The sequence below is a fragment of the Oikopleura dioica genome, chromosome XSR, assembly GCF_907165135.1.
Source record: "Oikopleura dioica chromosome XSR, OKI2018_I68_1.0, whole genome shotgun sequence".
Classification (NCBI taxonomy): domain Eukaryota; kingdom Metazoa; phylum Chordata; class Appendicularia; order Copelata; family Oikopleuridae; genus Oikopleura; species Oikopleura dioica.
In genome coordinates, this window is record NC_137294.1 from 9,988,499 (window position 1) to 10,008,790 (window position 20,292).

The 20,292-nt window shown below is 41.9% G+C and overlaps 8 protein-coding genes across 10 annotated transcripts; 1 reads left to right on the forward strand and 7 right to left on the reverse strand.

Moving 5' to 3' along the window:
- Positions 1 to 176: 176 nt before the first annotated feature.
- On the forward strand, positions 177 to 1,675 carry LOC145709251 (neuropeptides B/W receptor type 2-like). Its single transcript, XM_081786929.1, has 9 exons — positions 177 to 229; positions 273 to 525; positions 660 to 839; positions 880 to 995; positions 1,038 to 1,162; positions 1,207 to 1,267; positions 1,311 to 1,407; positions 1,449 to 1,543; positions 1,594 to 1,675. The coding sequence occupies exons 1-9, from the start codon at positions 195 to 197 to the stop codon at positions 1,673 to 1,675; spliced, it is 1,044 nt and encodes a 347-aa protein (XP_081643055.1). The 5' UTR covers positions 177 to 194.
- A 740-nt stretch (positions 1,676 to 2,415) lies between these two features.
- On the reverse strand, positions 2,416 to 3,467 carry LOC145707974 (uncharacterized). The gene is made up of 6 exons (XM_081785573.1): positions 3,359 to 3,467; positions 3,125 to 3,317; positions 3,011 to 3,081; positions 2,875 to 2,966; positions 2,662 to 2,829; positions 2,416 to 2,620 (listed from the first exon to the last, which is right to left on the reverse strand). The coding sequence occupies exons 1-6, from the start codon at positions 3,417 to 3,419 to the stop codon at positions 2,561 to 2,563; spliced, it is 645 nt and encodes a 214-aa protein (XP_081641699.1). The 5' UTR covers positions 3,420 to 3,467; the 3' UTR covers positions 2,416 to 2,560.
- LOC145707967 (la-related protein 1B-like) lies at positions 3,461 to 9,765 on the reverse strand. Of its 3 annotated transcripts, none has more exons than XM_081785565.1 (18): positions 9,662 to 9,765; positions 9,502 to 9,619; positions 9,351 to 9,454; positions 9,187 to 9,307; positions 8,902 to 9,141; positions 8,650 to 8,837; positions 8,370 to 8,587; positions 8,176 to 8,321; positions 7,929 to 8,131; positions 7,779 to 7,889; positions 7,555 to 7,732; positions 7,220 to 7,509; positions 6,891 to 7,055; positions 6,466 to 6,752; positions 6,259 to 6,419; positions 6,009 to 6,213; positions 5,674 to 5,935; positions 3,461 to 5,585 (listed from the first exon to the last, which is right to left on the reverse strand). In XM_081785565.1, the coding sequence occupies exons 1-17, from the start codon at positions 9,677 to 9,679 to the stop codon at positions 5,680 to 5,682; spliced, it is 3,009 nt and encodes a 1,002-aa protein (XP_081641691.1). In that variant the 5' UTR covers positions 9,680 to 9,765; the 3' UTR covers positions 3,461 to 5,585; positions 5,674 to 5,679. The 3 variants fall into 3 exon arrangements, with proteins under 3 accessions (XP_081641691.1, XP_081641692.1, XP_081641690.1); XM_081785566.1 differs by having other exon boundaries at positions 6,466 to 6,746; positions 7,220 to 7,512; XM_081785564.1 differs by having other exon boundaries at positions 7,220 to 7,512.
- Positions 9,766 to 9,785: 20 nt separating this feature from the next.
- On the reverse strand, positions 9,786 to 12,404 carry LOC145707968 (E3 ubiquitin-protein ligase SMURF2-like). The gene is given in 11 exon segments (XM_081785567.1): positions 9,786 to 10,177; positions 10,220 to 10,425; positions 10,470 to 10,676; positions 10,719 to 10,799; positions 10,843 to 11,101; positions 11,207 to 11,397; positions 11,436 to 11,494; positions 11,497 to 11,615; positions 11,659 to 11,700; positions 11,819 to 12,190; positions 12,324 to 12,404. Coding segments are annotated over 11 exon segments (1,911 nt in total). The 5' UTR covers positions 12,377 to 12,404; the 3' UTR covers positions 9,786 to 9,855.
- Positions 12,405 to 12,841: 437 nt separating this feature from the next.
- LOC145707970 (flotillin-1-like) lies at positions 12,842 to 14,304 on the reverse strand. Its single transcript, XM_081785569.1, has 4 exons — positions 14,025 to 14,304; positions 13,142 to 13,980; positions 12,995 to 13,093; positions 12,842 to 12,947 (listed from the first exon to the last, which is right to left on the reverse strand). Exons 1-4 carry the CDS (start codon positions 14,275 to 14,277, stop codon positions 12,876 to 12,878), a joined length of 1,263 nt encoding a protein of 420 aa, XP_081641695.1. The 5' UTR covers positions 14,278 to 14,304; the 3' UTR covers positions 12,842 to 12,875.
- Positions 14,305 to 15,149, reverse strand: LOC145707975 (60S ribosome subunit biogenesis protein NIP7 homolog). The gene is made up of 4 exons (XM_081785574.1): positions 14,995 to 15,149; positions 14,696 to 14,951; positions 14,521 to 14,644; positions 14,305 to 14,443 (listed from the first exon to the last, which is right to left on the reverse strand). Exons 1-4 carry the CDS (start codon positions 15,054 to 15,056, stop codon positions 14,340 to 14,342), a joined length of 546 nt encoding a protein of 181 aa, XP_081641700.1. The 5' UTR covers positions 15,057 to 15,149; the 3' UTR covers positions 14,305 to 14,339.
- On the reverse strand, positions 15,103 to 16,598 carry LOC145707971 (microspherule protein 1-like). Its single transcript, XM_081785571.1, has 6 exons — positions 16,471 to 16,598; positions 16,195 to 16,428; positions 16,006 to 16,155; positions 15,491 to 15,929; positions 15,289 to 15,443; positions 15,103 to 15,245 (listed from the first exon to the last, which is right to left on the reverse strand). Exons 1-6 carry the CDS (start codon positions 16,579 to 16,581, stop codon positions 15,156 to 15,158), a joined length of 1,179 nt encoding a protein of 392 aa, XP_081641697.1. The 5' UTR covers positions 16,582 to 16,598; the 3' UTR covers positions 15,103 to 15,155.
- A 989-nt stretch (positions 16,599 to 17,587) lies between these two features.
- On the reverse strand, positions 17,588 to 19,936 carry LOC145707969 (equilibrative nucleoside transporter 2-like). The gene is made up of 9 exons (XM_081785568.1): positions 19,784 to 19,936; positions 19,636 to 19,741; positions 19,504 to 19,596; positions 19,289 to 19,462; positions 18,814 to 19,225; positions 18,670 to 18,771; positions 18,499 to 18,593; positions 18,275 to 18,455; positions 17,588 to 18,232 (listed from the first exon to the last, which is right to left on the reverse strand). Exons 1-9 carry the CDS (start codon positions 19,837 to 19,839, stop codon positions 18,093 to 18,095), a joined length of 1,359 nt encoding a protein of 452 aa, XP_081641694.1. The 5' UTR covers positions 19,840 to 19,936; the 3' UTR covers positions 17,588 to 18,092.
- Positions 19,937 to 20,292: the final 356 nt, after the last annotated feature.

Consider the following 20,292-nt stretch of genomic DNA (forward strand, 5'->3'; position numbering starts at 1 on the left):
ATTACGAACCAAAAGCTCGCTCTTGTATGGAAAGTGTTGAATATTTTCAAAAACAGTTTTTTCGATTGAATTGTGACTTTGAATTTATTCACTCTCATCCGAGGATTTTAGTAAAATAAGCCGAAAAAAGCCTAAGACAAATTAGGTGTTCATATTCAACGCGAAAAGCATTTAATTTGGCAATAGCTGATTTTATGTTGCTGTTATTTCTTCCTATGAATATTCACAAGTAATTGCTTTTGGCTTATCTAAGATAAATTGATGAATTATAGGAACTTGAAAAAAGAATGGGTCTTTGGAAAATTAGCATGCTCTATCAATAACTCCGTAAAATTTGTCAATATGTTCGTCTCTATCTTTATGTTGATGCTAATGGCCGTCGATAGGTATTTGGCAGTCATAAGGAACAGTATGTTGCTATGGGATTTATATTTTGCCTTTTCTAGCTTTCCCCTTCTTATCCTATTTCTGATGTATAAAATCCCTTTTGAGCACCGTCTATCAAAATATCGTAACAATCCCTTGGTAATCGGAATAACTTGTCTACTTGTTTGGTTGTTTGGGTTCTTAGCTGCTTATCCCAACTTTATCAGAAGTGAATTCCTTTACGAGAATGGACAGGCTATAGGGTCAACGATGCTTAAATAAATCTCGTTAAGAGTAGTGCTGATTCAATCATCAAAACCCTTCGAAAGGCCGAGTGCGGCATCAATTGGTGGGGCAAGAACAGGACGTTGAAAGAAGAGGCAGCCAAGTGCGGCCCTGATGCGAATATTAATGGCTCTAATGTTATGACAGGTTGGCGATGTCGCTGCGGTATGACGCCTGAAGAACGAACAGTAAGTACGCAGATTAGCAATGCGTACATTTCACTTTCAGTACAATATGCATTTATTTGGTTGGACATTTATCCTGCCACTGACTTGTATTGTTTTTTCTTACTCGAACATAGGTTATGTTATCTGGAAATCGTCAGAGCGGACGAGAAGTTTTAGGTGCGCTTCACGACACTTGACAAAACAGATAACCATTTGTAGTATGACGAGAGCAGATTCAAGGCGCTCGGCAAACACGCGCACGAAACGTTTGATGATTCTTATTGTCACTCTTATTGTTGTATATATTGTTTGCTGGACACCTTATCATTTATTTCATTTATTAGGTAAATTTGGAATTGCGATTAATAAAGAATAGACCGATTTTCAGTTTATTGTGGAGTCAAGCTTGACCACAATCCCTGTTCAATATTTGAGCATGTTTATAACACGTGAGTCGGAGTTATATCATTTTATTCGTTTTACTTTCACTAGTCTTATCTGGTCGAATTCTGCTGTGAATCCGATTTTATATTCCTTTCTTGGGCACGGATTTAAACAAAAACTCTATGAAGTTTGGAAGAAAATAAAGGTAATGGCCGCTTAATAATCAGAAGCTTAATTCATTCTTAGCGTAGCTGGCTGTGCATACGACTCGTATCGATGAGGGAACACCGCACAAACTATTTTGGAGAGAATGAACACTTGGTATTTACTCCGAGCACAACGTAAATCCACTTTTTAAAACCGCATTCTATATATTCTTATATATTATCAGTGTCCCATCATATCACCATATGATTGGAAAGACAAATGTTGTCAGCTTGGGCTACGGAAGATCGTTTCTTAAAATAATATAGTTGGATTATTCTTGGTAACCACCATGAGCTCATTATCAGCTCAGAAAAAGTCTATTTTGTCCGCTGTAAAAATAACCTTCCGTAGAGCCCACACATAAGCTCCCATACAACTGAACTCACTGCCCTGCGCGCGTCTCCAGATCACCTTCCCAGCAAGAAAACAGACGGTACAATAATGAAGCAAATTGATAATTCTTCAAAAAGTTAATATCGATTTCATAAATATTATACATTTGTTTTTCAATAAAATACATAAAAACGACGATTCATAGCCCGCTGACTTGAAGAGATTGAATCTTGGAGCGCAAAGTCTTCAATATTTTTTCAACCAAGAACATTTGATTTGATTTTTTAAAGACGTTTAATTGAGTGTAGGGGGACTAGGTTATACATGCATAATGAAAATGCATAACCAGGTTCTCTCAAGGAAACCTTTGACAAAAGCACTTTGTATCCTACATTTGTCAGAAAAATCCGCCAATTCTATGTGGACAAAATGTTCGCCAAGAAAGTAGTGGTCAACAAAGGGACTTGTTGCTGGGGATCACCAATACGGGCAGCGATACTCTTTGGTTTGAGAATATTCAGAATAATTTATTCTACTTTCTTCAGGAAATTATATAATTTGTCTGCCAGTAAAAATAAACTTCCTACTATAAATCAGAAAGCGCTTCCAAGCGAAAGACACTGAGGAGTTCCTTCACTAGATGGAATGATTTTTGAATTAAATAGTTGATTTATTAACAGTGAAAACAGATTGAAGACATTTGCAGGAATATTGAACTTTAACGAGGAAATTTGTAAGCATTGAAGATAGTTTGCGTGGTAGTTTGAATGTAGCCGTGTTGAAGAAAGTACAGACATGTGGAAAGCGTGGAAAACTTGCTAAAAGGAAGAGATTTTCGTCACTTCCTCGTATTTGGGCGGGGGATCGTCGATAGGGGCCTGAAATTATGTCATAAAAGACCTGACGTCTTCGCGCTTACAGTGTTTGCTGCTGGAACCGGGTGATCAATGATGGCTACGATACGACCGAAACGGACGTATACAAAAGCAGATAGCGAGTTGAACAGGAATAAAAAGGCGGTTCCGAACAAAGTGATTCTCTGGAAATCGCGAGACTTGGACCAGTTGACAAGGAGTACGTAGTTGAACTGAAAACGCAAGTTTTCAGTCTATGTTTTCGAAAGTGATCTTACAAAGCTGCCGAGACTGAGAATCGTGCTCGTCGACAATAGGAAGAGAATGTACGGCGAGAAGGTAGCCATCTGACGGTGCACGTGATATCTCACTAGAAAGGAGTGATTAAAAAATCTTGATTCCTTTAGGGCAAACCTATCACGGCTGTGATTGTTGAGAGGATGCAAGTGAATATTCTCAGACCGCGATCACGCGCGATAGCGTTCCTGAGAATGAACTGTTGATCTCAACTTCCAAGCAAACTGTTACCTCTGGCTTATTGTCGAATCCAAGAGAACTGTTGAGTTCGAGGTCACCCACAGAAGCAATGTTGAGCAGATGCCCACGACGCACATGAGAAAAGTTATACGCTTGCCGGAAATCAAACGGTAGTCGGCGCGAGTGCTCAGGTGTCGAGTGCGTGTTCCGTGCTGGATGGGCTGCGGAAAGATCGACGAGGGACCTGAAACAGGAGTTGATGTCTGGTCGTCTTGAATTTGTCACCTTGTGGAATGTTTATCCCCATCGAGTCTGGGAGGCGTATAAACCGAATCGCATGAAGCATTGAATCCGATCAAATCTGAAAGACACGAGTGCAGAGAACGGTTTCAAGTCAATTTGGAAGAAATATTTATTCAGTAATAAGCGCAGCAAAGCCTACTGGTAGGCGGCGCAAGATATAAGATACGAACTTTATCCCTAACTAATCTCCTTAGTAAAACCACCGGTTTATCGATATTTGTTGTTTTGCAAAGTAAAGTAAAATAAAATAGAAATTCTAGAGCACAAGATAAAAGTCGAGTAGGCGGTGATAGGATGGACGCCGTGATCTCGGCTCAACAAAGCTGGTAAGATTTAAAGTAGTGAGAAGGCGACCCGCGAATTTCGGGCCACATAGAGGTCAGTGGTCAACAAGCAGTCATCATCATATTTTAACCGGCAAAGAATGATTTGAAATGGAAAAAGATATCGAAACTGGCCCGCGCGCTCATCGAAAGATACGGAGCATCTCCCGAAATTGGACATTTTCAGGAAGTGCTTTGGAAGAAAGAAACTTATTTTCTTACTGCGCTTTTGGAATTCTATCATCCCTTTTCTCTTAGCGAGGAACGAGCGGGCCAGAGCTTTTCGTGAGGAAAAACAGCAAAAATACATAAATTTAGGTCATAAATAAAGTAAGAGGATAGCGAACACTTGGCGTGAGTGATTCCCGTGAGCATGATGCTGGGAAAACAAGCACTCCGCCTTCGTATTATCTAAGGGTAAGGTTCTGAAAATGAATATAATGGGGACTTCTCAAGCATATCGATCGAATTGTCACTCCTTTTTCATCGAATATCGATTTTGAACTGTATAGGACTCAGAATGCGCGATCGTGGCAACCTACACGAGCAGTATAATGATTATGATAATGGTAACAAATAAGAGGGATAAATGTGAACTTCTGTTTATAGGAAATCAAAGCTTGTTTCGTGGAGCAGGCTTTCGATGAGGCTATTCAGATTGGAACGAGAAAGATAGAGAGCTCTCGGCCAACTATTTTTCATTTAGGAAAACGCATTCAGTTCATTTCTTAGCCGGTAAAAACAAAACACGATATAAATTAAAATATTAGCAAAAAGCGGAGAGTTAAGATGGATTAAGTCAGGTTACTGTACAAGGAGACTACACGGACGGAAATTAACTTTCTGTTTTTCTAATTCGACACCTATGGACTCCGTATCGAATATCTACTCAAAACGTCCTTTGGTTTATATATTTTGCGGCGAAAGAAAAATAACAAAACGAGAATAAGTAAAAATTTAATTAAAAAAAGACTACATCACCAATAAATTAATTGAAACCAATCAAACCAGTTGATACGAAAGCGTCGTTGTGCGCGTAATATTGAAAACAGTCTAACAGGCACTCGCAGCTAATGTTTTAACCAAGCTAAACAGGGACGAGATTCGGGGCCTCATCATTCAATTCACTTCTCGGCTTTCCACTGTTATCTAATCTACTGAAGACTCGCAGCAGAACGTGTCTAGCAAGATCCTCCTGCGGATCAATTCATATATCAAATTAAAATCTCATTCTTTTTTCCATCGAACAGCAGTTCCTCGAAGTGGCTATTTCGGTAACTGTACTTCGGGTCCCCCCTAAACAGCTAAGTTCATTAATTCTACTAAATAGGCTATTTAAAATGGCTAGTTTATCAACGCCATGATAAGTTGAAAAAAGGTAATCAGTATCCTGTTTATGAGATAATGCGTAGCTTCTTAGCGGGGACCCACCGTAAAATCAAATCTCGAGCGGGTATGTCCCGAATAGCTTGGTATAAAATATTCATTAATCCTTGGTCGCTAGAGTCACTAGCATAGGCGTCATTAGCTTGAAACTCCTTTAGAGCATGTAGAAAATGTACAGTAAGCCCAAACCACCCTAATGTTTTTAAATGTTTGGTTTTAACCCCCAAGCACAGTAAGAAAAGTAAATTAAACGCATATGTGAACAGCCTACGTATTTGTAATCGTGAGAACTTTTTGGGTAGCATCAGAAATATAATAATAATAAAAGCACGATGTAGTGCTGACACGTTAAAAAGGAGATACAACTATTTTCCCAAATATACAACTTATAATTATGGTTATTTAGCTTTATATATAAGGGCCAAACAGTAAACGCAATGGAGAAAGTTTAATTTTCACGGACGGATCGTTTCAGCAATCTCGAGTTGAATCAGGCCAGTCTAACGACTCGAGTTAATAAATATTGACAACAATCACTAACTGCATAAACTGCTGAAAACATCTATACTAAATAGCATGAATACTAACGGTAGTTTATTTTTCTTTGGACTGAAGAACACGGAAATCATCGATGCTTTTGTATTTGGCGAGGATAGCTTTAAGTTCAGGATTGATGCCTTGGTCAGTGCGCCCCGAGTATCTCAAAAACGCCCAGAATTTCTCCAAACCGTAGAGTTGGCCGTTCTTGTAATCTTCGAGGGTGTCTGCCTGGAAGTGTTTGTACACTTCTAATCGGAACTTTTTCTCAAGACCATAAGAGTAGAATCGGAAAAGACTCTCGATTCCGTATCTGAAAATTTAGTTACTTACATCAAGAATATGATAACTCTCTTTTATGAATTCAAACTTTAATGAACTCTTACCTAGCATGTGGAGTTGTGGCTTCTCTGGCATCTGATAAGGCATTGCGTCTGAACTCTTCATACATTCCTTTGTTGAAGTTGTCGCGAAGGAAGAAGCTCCAGAAGCGGAAGAGCGTCTTCATTTCTTTAGACTCACCCGCGCCCTGTTCCACGCGCTCGGTCAAACAGTTCGATTGGTACTTGAGGTAGGGCTGTTGAATAAATCCTAAAGCCCGATGTAAGATTTTTGAGTATCGATGACGGCACAAACCTTTTTCTTTGAGTAGATTATGAGAGTCAGGGTTTGTAAAGGCAGGGATCGACTGAGGCGTGTTGGTGTCTGCTTCCTGACCCTTGAGCTCAGACGGCAAGTCTTCGCACATTGAGGTCTGGCGACTTCTTGTATTCAAATGCGGTCTTATATCGAAGTACCTAAAGTTGTATGTAATAGACGTGATACTCGATTTAGGTATTTCACCATCCGACTTCTTCTTCTTCGAATTCCGGGTTCAAATGCGAGAGCTTTTTCTTGAGACCAGGCTTCGCTTCCTTCTTCTTCTTGTCTTTGTCTGCCAGAGGGTACCATCTCGGAGCCTGGGTATTGCTTTTGCTGGGCGTTGTTGGAATCGCTCGTGGCGTTTTGGAGCCAGTTGGCGTAACAGCTTTTGCTGCTGTCGGAGGAGGCTGTGTAGAGGGCGAGGGTGAAGCTGTTCCGTCAATCTGACGTTTTTTCTCGTCAAATTCCTCCGCCGGAAGATCCTTGATCTACGAATATCATCATTTAGAAAGCCATGAGAATAGCAATAGGCGTTTGCTCGAAAAAGTAACAGACTTATGCTCGTAGATTATTTAATTCACAATATATAAAGAAATGAAAGTTATTTATCAGCGTTTTGCACGCACCTTGGAGTTCTGGTCGTCTTCATTGTTGAGATGATTAGCCCACTTTGCGCGCTCCATCATAAAGATACCGTCCGAAATAATACGCGCTTGTTCAGCATTGTATTTCTTTCGGTTCTTGGGATCAGCGGTTCGTTCATTGACGCTGCGAACTTTCTGCGGGGGTGTCTGAAATTTATGATGAGCGAGATCCTGAAATTCGTGCCGTCATCACTTTGTTCGGGCGCGTCATTTTCAGCGAGTTCAAAATAAAAAAAGGATTCACAATCTCCTCAAACTAACGAGACATGGGACCCAAACATGTGACAATGAAAACATTCTAGAGACGTTACCTTGGCGATAATGACAACATGGCTGAGTTCTTCGTCGGGGATATTAGCGGTTTCGTCATCGCTTTCACTATTGTAGTCGTTGTTTTCAGGGAGATCCTCGTCGGAGTCCTCTTGGTCGAATTTGAAGTCAAGCTCGTCGAGCTCTGGCTTTGGCTTCGCAAAGTCGTTCGTAGGACGGCTTGTTTCAGTGGGTGTCACGGACTTTCCGCCTTGCGATTCACTTGCCCGGCCGAGTCGCTTATTTTTCGCTACTAGCCATCCTTCATCAACGTCGCTATCGTCGTCAGCGTCTTCTAACAATGAAAGGTAAGAATGTTTGACAAAGTTATGCTTACGGTTTTTGGCAGCTGCTAAAGCTTCGTCAAATGTCTCTGTAACGGGAGTATCTGCAGCGCCACTTGATGGAATAGGCGCTTTTGGAACGAATTCTTGAGCGTTGATATTCCATTGGCTTTTGACTTTCTCTTCTGAACGGGTATTCGCTTTTTCATTCTTTGCGCTTTTCTTCGATGCCTTCAAATAAAGATTATTGGTCCTGTTATCAGATATTTAAACATACTTTTTTGGATGTCTCGTTCGGCTGTCCTAAAACTTCGACAGAGCTTGCACTAGCAGGAAGCAACGAGTCTGGAATATTCTTCACGGTACTTTCGTCTTTGTTAATAACCCACTAAAGAGACGTGAAGCAGATTAAAAAAAGCGATTCAACCTTGGTAGGAGCTTGTCGAGAGCGAATCATTTTCTTGCCGGCAACTCCGATGACCTCGAGTTCTTTGGAGCCAACAAGAGAGCTTTCAATGAAAGAGAGTCGGTTCGACACGCCGTTAGTTAGTTCGCGAACACGCTTGAAGTCTGCTATGGTTGTTACGGGCAAGCAGCCATCCTCGTTCATTTTTTTACGAATCCAGTAGTCTTAACTCAGAGTAAAACACGTTTCAGGGCTGATCTTATTGCACCTTTAGCCAAATTTGCGTCCGAAAAGTAGTATTCAATCTGTTTGATGAGAGAGAGCTTGATGTCCTCTTCTGTTACGAGTGGAGGCTCTGGAGTAGAGACTGGGTAGTAGCCCTCGTAATGAGGATAGCCACCGACCGCTTGATATCTAAAAATATTGATAATCAATTTCTCAAATTTAGACGATTCGACGTACCCTTCTTGATTGTACCACATGTTGGGGTCATAACCGCCAGCATACGGAGCGACAGCGATTTTAGGATCTCTCGGCTTGCTACTTGGCCCCTTTCTTGGCCGTCGAGCTCTCTTGTTTTCCGCACCTCTTTTGGCGTCCTTGCTCTCGCCGTTAGTTTCCTTCTTGCCCCTCGGTCTCGAGTTGTTCGAAGTGACATCGATCGACTGTCTTTGATTTTTCTAAAATAATATTGTGAATCCCTATCAAAAATATAAACATGTTAATTCACAATTTTTGAGACCTTTGGGCGATCCTTTCGTCGATCTTCTGAGGGTTTCTTTTCGGTAGGAGCTTTTGTCTCTGCATTTGTTTTATCGGCAAGAGGCTTTTCTGCGCGCTTTGGCTCTGGCTTGGCGCCTTCACCATCGCTTTTTACGTTTTTAGCTTCTTCGACTGTCGGCCACTCGGGTGAGTTCGCTTGAGGATCAACTAAGCAGACAATTAGAATAAGTAGAGATTTCAGTAAAAGACATTAACGCAAGTGTCTTTTTACCTTTTTCAATCTTTGCCCAGCCCTTGGCAGCTGAAGCTGGTGCTTCCACTTTAGGTGCAGGTTTCGCAGCTTTCTGTGCAGCAGCTTCCTTCGGTGCCTCTTTCTTAGGTTCAATAACCTTTTTCGGCGCCTGATTCGGCTTTGGTGCAGTTTTATTTTCCTTTGCAGCGGCTGGGGTTTCTTTCTTTACCGGCAGCGGCGTCGCTGCTTTGACAGGTAAGGGCGTATTAGCTTTCGTTACTAAAAGATTCGCTAAGAACCTGAAAACTCATATAAATCTCATACCTGCAGGAGCTGACCCCCATGCAGACTTTGTTGGAGGTGGAGCTGGTATTAGAATGGTTTCTTTAACCTTCACTGGCTCTGGTTGGCTCTTTTCACTGCCTTGAGAGTCAACCTCATCAGACTAGAAGGCAAAGGATCAGGCATTATATTTTTTATAATGATACCTTTGTGCCAACTTCTTCAGCTTTCGAAGTCTTTGAGTCGGCATTAGCGTCAGCCTTTTTGTCACCACCTCGACCAGGGCGACGTCGATTTGGTCTTTTACGAGCTGATAAAAGACAATTATCAGAAAGCAGCTGAGGACTTAGAAGTTACCTGACTTCTTCTTTTCTTGTGAGCTCGCAGTAGCGGCTGGTTGTCTCTTGTCGATCTTTTTCTTTTCAACAACTTCGTTCCAACCTTCCTCTACTTCCTGAGGTGGCGGCGTAGACGTCTGATTGAAGTTTTGAAATTTAAAAGCAGAAAGTGAACGTACCTTCGGGCTTGAACTCATTTTGGAATAAACACAACTTGGGAGTGTGTTCTGCGTTCTTTCAAAATGAATTATTGGTTATTTGATCCGATCATAATTATCTTAAAATGAACAAAATTTAAAGCAATCGGAGAAAAGAAACACGCGATCAGGCATTCAGGTATCCAGCGAAAAAGAGCGAAAAGAAAAGAAGAAAATTATTTATCATGGAAGCCGATAGTTTCGTTAATTGCAAAGTGAAGTTTTTCGGAGAATTGTTCACGTGATTCGTAAATCGGAATGTCAAGGCGATTGAAACAAGTATGAGCTTTAGGAAGGAGATCAGGAGACCCCTCAATAAGGACAAGGCTGAAAGGTCGTACAGAATTGGAATCTTTATTTGTTGCACCACGAAGGTTTTTGAAGCCTGCGACAGGTACCCGCGAGCTGCCTGTGCAAAATTGAAGAAGACGCGCGCGATTCACGTCGTCCATGGAACGCACAATAGTCCAGAACCATGTAACGAGCTCAGAGTCCGCGCTGAAAGGGCTTAAAAGAGAATATAGAGGGAAGAGTACTTACGTTAGGTGTCCGTATTTAGTGTTGCGCTGCCAGTCATCAACATCGATGGAGGCTAAGCCGCAAAGGACTAGTTCGAGCTCTCGTGAGTCGAAAACGCACAAGAAACTTGAAGGAACTATTTCAAAGAGTCCACTCTTGAGCGCTTGCAGCTGCTGCTCAGTATCACGTGATAGACGCCACGCCACGTAAAGTGCAACATAGTCTCGCTAGAAGATTACTTAGTGATGGGTTCGAAAAAGGGTTCAGTCACCTTATTTAGCTCGGTGAGAGTAATTTTATCACCATCGGGGCATAGATTCGCAGTTTTCTGTTCGCCAAGCACATCCCAGTCGACTGTAAAAGGCTGATCACCAAGGCCATTTTCGACGACATCGTTTTCAAGGATCCAAGAGAGATTTTTATGAAGGTCATCATCTACCCCTTTCAGATCTTCAAGCGACAGTGGCAGCGAAAGGAGCTAACAAATCATTAGTGAAAGAAAAAAATTGACAATGGGTACTTGTTTGTAAATGATAGGAGAAAAAGCAGCATCGATGTAGTGCCCGTGGAAAATAGCGATGCCAAGCACGCGTCCGATGAACTAAAATTAACAGCGATAAATCTCGTTTGAAAGGCTCAATTACCTTGAAGTAGTTTAAGTGGTCAGGATTAGCGGACGATATCGGACTCAACTGCAGAAGATAGTCATCATCAGTAACATACTCGAAAAGCCCGTAATCTGGCGAGAACATTTGCTTCGAGAGTAAGTAGAGCCATTCTCGGGCGACACCGCCATAGTCAATGCCAATTTCTTTATCGAAAGTGATGTACAGGCGACTGTGGAGAAGATTTGCGGGGCATGCGAAGATAGCTCGGTAAGAAGACTCAAAGACATCTTCTCGTCTTGAGATATGTTTTTCAAAATGAATAGATATTATATCTATTGCAAATTATAATTTATAATAAAACGAGGCTAGGGACGAAAACAGAAACGCTGAAAACAAGTGCCTAAGTGATATTTTTAGCGCAGGATTCCCCTTGTCTGCAGAACGATGAAAAGTTCGGCTCAATTCGGAACGCAGGTGATATAGCTTTGATTGCAACCGGACGCCAAACGATGCAGCAGCCGGAGCTGATGCTGGCGAGCGTGGAGTTAAAGGTTGTTCCAAACGGGGGTCTGTATATTGAGTTGTCTCGGTCTAACATATAAGATTTATGCTCAAAATAGCCGGAAAACCTCGTGATTAATGTAATAAGGACGACCATTGTCAAGTGTTCTGATCTCCCAGCCAGGGGAAGCGGTCCTTCAGATTGGACACGCCTCCGCGGAAATCGTGGATCGTGCCAAGTCTTCTGTCCAGTATTGTGGTTCAACCAAAACACTTGTCCTTTGTTTGTGACTCTTCTTTCATAATGTCTTAAGAATCATCTACTGATATTATTTTATGTGATTCTCATACTTTGGCAGCGGCGGTCCATGGATTATATCACGGCGGAAGTAATCCTTTTATGAGTTGAAAAATAGACAGCGAATTAAAATAGCCGCAAGCTTGTAGGCCAAAAAGCAATTTCTTATACAAAGACAGCACAGATTTCTTTTATTTTGGAATTTCAACTGCTTCCTGATCATGCTGCGGCCGTGAACGTGCCTCTGCGGGTGCTGAGGGACGGCGTGGGGCACGCGAGTTAACCTCTAAATAAACAACGCCGCTATTGGCTTGATCTTTCGGGTTTCGCAAGCTGAGACTCTGGACTCCCCCTTGTTGCTTTAACCGCTCGATTTTAGCCGAAGAGAGATGCGTTCCACCGAGCACTTTCTTTCGCTTGTAGTCAATCACTTCCACTGTCAAACCATCTCGCTTTGAAATGGACAGATCGAAGTCCTGGTTGAATTTAGGCGCATCGTTCTCCGCCACGTTTTTCGTCTGAACCGACAAGTTTTTCCCATCGATTGCTATACGACAGAAGACCGATGGCTTGCTCTTTACGATGGTTGAACATTGTTGAATAACAATCTACTATTATATATAAATAGCGTTGATTTGTTTCGCTGAAGTTCTACATGGTGTGTTTTGTTTCCAAAATAGAAAGTCGTGCCCACGCTCAACCCATACTGAATAGAGAGCTCTTCAAGCCCTTGACTTGTTTTATCGACAATCGGATGCGTATGTTATCCATTCCATGTTCTAGGTAAACCCTTGTTATCAATGTCTGAGTTAGAGCAGACCTTGTTTAAGGAAACTAGGGAAAGAAAAAATAGGTCAGATTTTTTTGAATATATTTATTACATGTGGCAGTACACATCCCATTTTCAATGTGTATAAGAAAAGATATGAGTAGTTAATAATCTGAGGTAAGAGCTGGAAGGAGAGCAATGTTGAGAAGAATTCGTGAAAGTTGAAGATAAGGATACTTTCAACCGGTGAGAGCTGGTAAGGTTTACCACAATGGGAAAACATCACAACTCAAGCCCGTTGAGAGTAACCTTGGTAAGGTCAGTAGAGCAATGAATAAATTGAAGATAAGAAAGGAAACGCTGTTAAGCTGTGAACAACTGGGCAACTTAAAAGATAAGCCAAAATTGCTAGCGTTTACATAGCCTCAAACTGTGATTTCTGAAGCACGTACGCTTTCAATTAGTAGCTTAATTTGTTTGTGACCCGCGCTGTAAAGGCAGCTAATAACTTGCAAGTTTGTGTCCTGTCATCGACTCCACGACTTGTGGTAGACGGGTGACCACGTCAAGAATCTGAATTTAAAACAATCATTATTCTTGCTTTGGAAAAATTTGTTTACCTCGCCAGTGAGTCTTGAAGCACCGATTTCGCCATTTCCAGTTGAGACCATCGTGATCTTTCCTGTCTGGGCCAAAGGAGCAGCCACTTCTTCGGCAATCTATAAAGAGGTCAGCCGTTATAATCGAATTAACATTTTCAGGATTACCTTTGGAAGAGTTTCCAAAACCATGTCGACGATAGCAGCGTCTTTGTATTTGTTCCACGCAGCTGCCTTCTTTCTCATCTGGTCGGCTTCGGCCTTGGCCTTCTCTTGGATAGCGTACGCCCGGGCTTCACCCTGCAATCGCAATTGCTCAGCCTCTGCTTCTGCTTCCAGAACCATTCGAAGACGAGTAGCTTCAGCTTCCACTTCAAGCTTATACTTTTCGGCTTCTGCAGGCTTCTTGACTCGTGCTTCAAGTTCTTTTTGCTTGCGAAGTATCTCCTGATCCTGCAGCTCAATCTGTCGCTTTCGCTCGATCATTTTGACCTGCATTTCAGCGTCCTTCACTTGTTGTCGAGTCAACGCTTCCTGAAGCTTCGTAGCCAAGTCGGAAATGGCCTTCTGCGTCTGGATTTCTTGATCATTCTGTGCCTTCCGCAAGTCAAAGTCCCGTTTTGACTGGGCAATCGCCGTGTCGTTTTGGTACTTGGACTCCATTCGTTCTTTCTCCGCGTGCGAGTTCTTGATCGCCGAGTTCATTTTCGCCTCTGCTTCACCTTTTCGTGCGTCTCGTTTGACTAACGCTGTTTGGCCTCGGCCGAGAGACGCAAGATACTCGTGGTTGTCATGAATATCCTTGAGGGTGTAGGAGACGACTGTGATCCCCATTGTGTGCATATCAGTGATAGACACCTCGAACACTTGTTCAGAGAAAGACTTTCGATCTTGGTAAATCTCTTCCACTGTCATCGTACCCATAATAGCGCGTTGATGACCTTCCATTGTTTCCAAGGCAATATGGCGGATTTCTTCTTCGTTCTTTCCCAAAAAATGCATGCATGCTAGGAGAGATATTTAGACCTTTTTTGATTGGCAGTGGACAAACCTCTATTTAGTAGGTCCTTGTCTTCTGATCCGATTTTGATCTGGGCGATACCGATGCAGGAAATCGGAACACCTTGCTTGGTGTTCACAGAAACCGACTTGATTTGTAAGGTCATCGCATTGAGTGAGAGGCGCTGGACTTTCTGGAAGATAGGCCACACCCATGCTCGACCACCACAAATCGTCTCAGGCTCAGACTTGCCGCATCCGGACACGACCATCGCTTCGTTTGGACCACATGTTTCGAAGCCCATTCTGAATGAATTGAAATGTTTAGGCAGTTCATACGAGGCAGTTTTCATTCTTTATTCATTCATTAGATCAACGTGTCTTCCGCTCTGATGTACTCTCCAATATCGGCCTGATGAAAGACCACAATATTCATGGGATCGGCCTTTCTGATTTCACTCGTGTTCTTTGCTTTTGACGGTTTACGAAAAGTCAAATTACAATGGTAATTTACCAGCGCATCATCTAATTACGAATCATAAACATTCCTGCAACCCCGAATCCAAGCGGAACATCATTCATCGTGTAGACAACGACTCCTTGATACTGATCCGTATTCTCTGTCACTCGACCAAGTCCTGATTTTAACACGTGGTTCCCATAGAGGAAGCTCTGAAAATATATACGTCATTAAATCAATCAATCGTAAAAAATGTTTTCTACCTGTTCACTGCTGGCTTTGAGCCACACCTTGAACTGCGCGTATGGGGCGAGATAGTCGAGAGCTGTTATCTGTAGGCGAAATTTCTTCGTTTTCGTGAATTTACCAAAACAGACACCGACAGAGATCAGGTTCTCGCGCGCGCAACTTCCTGCCTTCTTTACAATATCTTCCGAGGCGTAGTAGACTCGCTCTTTGTGCAAAATAAACTGGTATTTTCCATCCGATCGCTCTAACAGACGCTTTATATTCTCGCTTCTAAAATATTGCTCAATCATCGGAAAGGCTAGTTAAAATTTACCCGATGTAGTTTGCCAATTTTTCAAAGAAAGCCTTGGTTTCATCGCCATGCAGAGGACGCATTTCTGTTCAAGATAATTCTGAATAGAACACGTGAATTATTCCTATGTCGACTTCCATGTGGCAATGATATGACGGAAGAATTCAAGTCCCAGACAGTTTTTAGTAATCTAGCCTTCTAAATATTAAATTCACGGTCTGGACTTGGATCAGCGAATTATACGACAGCCAGCTTGTTGCATTAGGCCCAATCTAAAAAACTTTATTGAGGTGCGAAGGATATGATGAAACTTGCCTGCAAGCCGTCGACAATAACAGGTCGGTCTCCGCAATTTCTCAGAAGGAAAACATTTTTCGATTTTTCGACAGATTTGCTTATCAAACACTGCCGCCTGTTAACGCGAGAAGAACCGATTTCCTTCGTTAGATCGACATCAACATCTCCCCGCCCTAGGGAGAAATTGATAAAAATTTTTTATTGGCATTGTTCTACAAACCTATTGTTATCTGATCGAGTTCATCGGGGAAATAAAAAGAGGTAAAATCTCCGTAGATGTGAGCGCAATACTTTTTGAGTTTGTCAGGAGAGCTTTCTGTATTTTTTCGGGGAATGGCAGGTAATGTATTTGGGGCTTCATCTGCGGGGACAGCGGTGGCAGGGGGACGGCAGGCACAGGGCCTTCTGCGGCCATTTTCTGCGGCAGGACGGGGACAGTCGCAAGGGCTTTTATTTCCGTTTGCTGCAGACTTAACTTTCTCTTTTTCTTCTTCTTTATACTTCTGAATCAATTCCATTGTGTTGAGAATTTCGTGCATCTTTTGCATTTCGGCACGCTGCTGTCGCAAACGATGGTGCGTCTCATAGTCGATCTCGTTCAAATCCAGGTCCAGAGTGAGCACATCCTGATGTTGAAGGCTCATCGACGGATGAGGTAACTGAAATTTGTATAAAAAAGAGCTCTTTGTCCGCAGCAGGGATCCTGAAGAATGATCGATTCCTGCATTTTCTTACCGTTTGGTCATTGTGCAATCGATATTTGTAAAGCAATTTCCATTGCTCGTAAAGGGACGCTGGCGTACGACAGCTGTGGAAACGGGCAGCATTCGAATTCAAAAACCTAGCAAAGTAACCGAGCGAAGGATCCTTGATTGCGCCGATCTCCTAAACATCTATTAGCGAGGACCTAATCAGACATCTTACTTCAATAATAATTTCGTTCTCCTTTTCCGAAAATAAACAGCTCTCTTTCACAGCCTTCTTGAACGCGTTGAGACTGAGAGCTGATATTTCAGAACTCGCCGCGGCGGCTACATTTTTCCCCGTAAGCAATTTTCGCCACCTATCTTCGATTTCCGACAAGGTAAAGTAACAGGAAAAAGTAACGGCATTATGAACCAATTCAAGATCGTGCAACTGCTCGATAGCAATCTTTAGCTAAGAACAAATTTTACAAGCTTGACCAGGAACGCTTCTCACTTTTAGATCGTCTTCAGCCTGCCACCGCTGCTCGATCCTTTCGACGACGAATTCTTGCTTCTCACTCTTTTTTTCCCTCTTTGATGTCCGCTCTCGGTCTTTCTTTGGCATTGTCTGACCTAGATCAGACTCTGAAAAAATTTTTCCAGGTAATTCTCTTTTCGAATAGAGTGGAGATTGAGGGTTAGCTCGTTCAATCACATTCAGGAACATTCAGAAACAACGCACTTTTTACACGCAGTGTGAAGAAGGTAGACTTATCATTCAGATTTCGCGCAACACTTGTTGTCATATTTTAATACAGTATTTTATTGTTCAACTCCTACGGCTGGAACTGAAAATGAGCATGTGTCAGGAAGTATTTTAAGTTCAGATAGAGGTCTTTAGTAGATAAATAATAGGGATTCGACGAGGAAAGCGTCACTAGTAAATTAGTGACTTTTTTGACGAGAACGAGATGATCAAGCTTGCAAATTTGAAATGGGGCTCTAAAACTATCATTCAGCAATTCAGCGGAGCTTCACTTCTAGCAGAAACTTTCGATGATTCACGAGAAACCACTCTTAGCTATCTCTATACTCTCAAATGCAGGGAGACCTACGCAGTTTGTCCTTTATCCTAGCAGGGCAATCAAAAAGACCTAAAACTGCGCTCAAAGAGAAACGGAGGTATTCAATTACGTATTTTGTTCTATATGGGCAAATAAATGAGTAATTACAGTTAGACGCAGATGAGATTGAGATATGCATCTTGTGAGTCTAGGCTTGGCAACTAAGAACATTAGCATTTATTAAATAATACAAGAAAGTAAAATATCGTGAGCGATCCCTTACATCTGAAATGGTATAAGTATCTTATATTAGTATATGACCGTCTCTTAATAAAAGTTCGTCCACGACACTTTATTATAAAACATCCTATCGAAAATAGTACAAATGATATTGTAACGAATCATACGTTATTAAATTAAATAAACATGTAAGGGATAGATAAACTTCCCCTCTTTTAAATCGAAAATGTATAAACACGAAAAATCAAACGGATCAGATAGGCACCAAGAAAACAATATGATTGACGCTTCCATTTAGCATCGTTTTTTTTTTTTAATTTCTATATCTTTAACAAAATAAGTAAGTATATGGGTTAGTATGAGATAGATCGAGAAAAGGTGAGCTTTGAGACGAGGGGCGTGGGGGAGATAGGGGCTTGTACATGAGAACTTTATTGATATTGACATGATGTGGGAAGATGAATTTTGTCAGGTGAGTTACAAGATAGGAATCCAAAAAAGAAATAAATAAAGCGTATTGCCTTCATACTAGATATAAAAGCGACCATTTCCGATCTTTTCGGAGATTTTCATCCGACTGGGTTTCAAGTGGAGTGGGGTAGTGTTTGTGTAATTTGTCGTTAAATTGAAGAGAAATCGGATAGGGAAACGATATGCAGTACAGTTTTAGGGTAGTACGTAGTGATGTAGTTGATAAATGCAACGTGACTGAGATCAATTGAGAAGTTGTTGGCAGCTATTTGAAAATTGTGGAGTACCAAATGTGTGGCGCCCAATTTAGCATTTTTGTTTGAAGGGATGGCCTCCAGCACGCAGCGATCGAAAAACTCGTCTATATCGACTTTGCGAAACTTGTGAGGGGAAACGCAAGGCATGCACCGCCGAAGAGGCCAGCTACCAAGACAGTGCCCATCGTGCCGCCGACTTGTTCTCGAACCTTGAGAGGAGCAACTTCTGGAGCGTATGCCATCGCTAAATTGAATTTGATAACTCGTCAATCCAAAGAACACTCACCTATACTCGAAACCATTCCATTTGTGATTCCGAAGAGAAGCATAATCAGACAAAAAGCGATGTCACTCTTGAACCAGGGCTCTGAGCGGGTATCTCCAACAGCGTCGACGAAAACGTTGCATTTGACGAACAAAATGATGAAGATGATTCTGCTCAATGAAAAAAGAACGAGTCGGTTAGGCTAATGATATGAGATGAGATAAGGACGGAAAGTGGATAATAACCTGATCCGGCTTGATGAACTGAAGCTTGCCTGGACGAGTGATCCATTCAGAACTAACTCGACCAATTGTGTCGGCTACGTTAAAGAGGAAGAAAACTTGAGAGAGGTACAATTTCAATTTTCATTTTTGTAAAGAGGTATTGTCAACCTTGTGTTTATGAGTGAACCTTTCCTACGATGGTAGTGAATAATTTATCGTAGAACAAATTCGGATTATCTTCATCTGGTACGTAGTTAGCAGGTTTGATCGTGACAACTACTGCTGGGAAGCAACCTAAGAACCCGCTGAATCAAGGTCTCTCTCATTATACGATACCTAAGGTTACGACGAAAGCGAAAAACACGCAAAACATGTATTTCGCTACGCCATTTTGGAGGTCCATAATAACGCTAAAGAGAGTGGCTTCAGGCTCGCTGCTCGCTAATTGTTCCTGTTCCTTCTTTACGAGGCCCTCCTTTTCTTCTTCGCCTTCTTGTTTGAGAACAATCTCTTCTTTAGGAGCAAGACGCTCTTGATAAGATGGAAGACGTTGCATATACAAGTAGATAGCTACGGTGATCACCATGAATACGGCAGGAATGACGAAGAAGAGCGACGCAGCCTGGACCACATCATCTTTGAAGACCAACTTGCAGAAAATGTCAACGACAGACGCGGCAATACCTCCAACTCCTTGACCACCCATGATAGAGGGCATGACATCGCCCACTTCTCCTCCGTGGCCAAACTAGAAAGAAACATTATTTGAAGCTAGAATTTCGATGCTTTGAACAGTGAAAGATTCACTTACGAGTGAAGCTTGAAGAATGGCACAAAAGACGGTGATGATGATTACATTGACCATCGTCTCAGCGAAAAACTGTCCTGGTGGTTTGTCCAGCTTTGTGTAAACTGCAGCAATGGTGAAACAGATTGCTATTCCAATCAGAGGGACAACAAAACGCGAGTTTCGAGATATTCTGTTCTATAGAAGAAGTAGTCTTGCTTTCAAAAATCCAAAATTACCATAGCCAGAGTTGTCACAAAGCACATCACGAAATTGGTCGACATTGTCGCCAGGCCCATGGTAGCCTGCCAGAAATCCTGATAGGTTTGATCCTGAAAGCCAGTTAATAATTGAGATTTCATTGTTCATACCTGTTCTGTTCCATTTACTCCTGTTTCAGTGTAGTTAATTTTTAGTTTGTGCATCCAAAAATCGAAGGGTGTGATAAAAAAATTCCAGGGAAGAAGGGTCCCCATCCTAGTGGTGGAATGTTTAATAAATTTGGTCGGATATCGTTACCCAAGAATGAAGAAACAGAAGCGGATAAACCCGGGAGCCGATTCTTGTTGTGCCATGCTCGAGCTCTCTGAAAATTTATCTTTATCAGTTTTTTCGGATCAATATATTTGATCAGCGAATATCATTCTGAACAGTCACTGTCAGACGTGGAATCTTCCTCCTCGCTCTCCTCTTCTGATGAGCTGACCACTTCTTCGTTCATTTTTATAACGGCGATCGCGTTTCTTACCCCTTTCGTGGTGTGCCACCGGCCAAGTCTGACATACGGGATGAGCCCGAAAACAATTACCCCAAGTTACAGACGGCATCATACACAACTGACCGACTTTGTAACCAATTAATTGTCTCTGACTGATATTTTGCTGGACACAGCAGTTTCCGCAATTGACGAAACCGAGAATTATTTATATTTTACACTTGATCTCTTGAAATCACTCCAGACGGGACAGATAAACTGTCCGGTGATATCACTTAACTAAGCTTAGATCATTGAATTTGTTTTTCGCCCC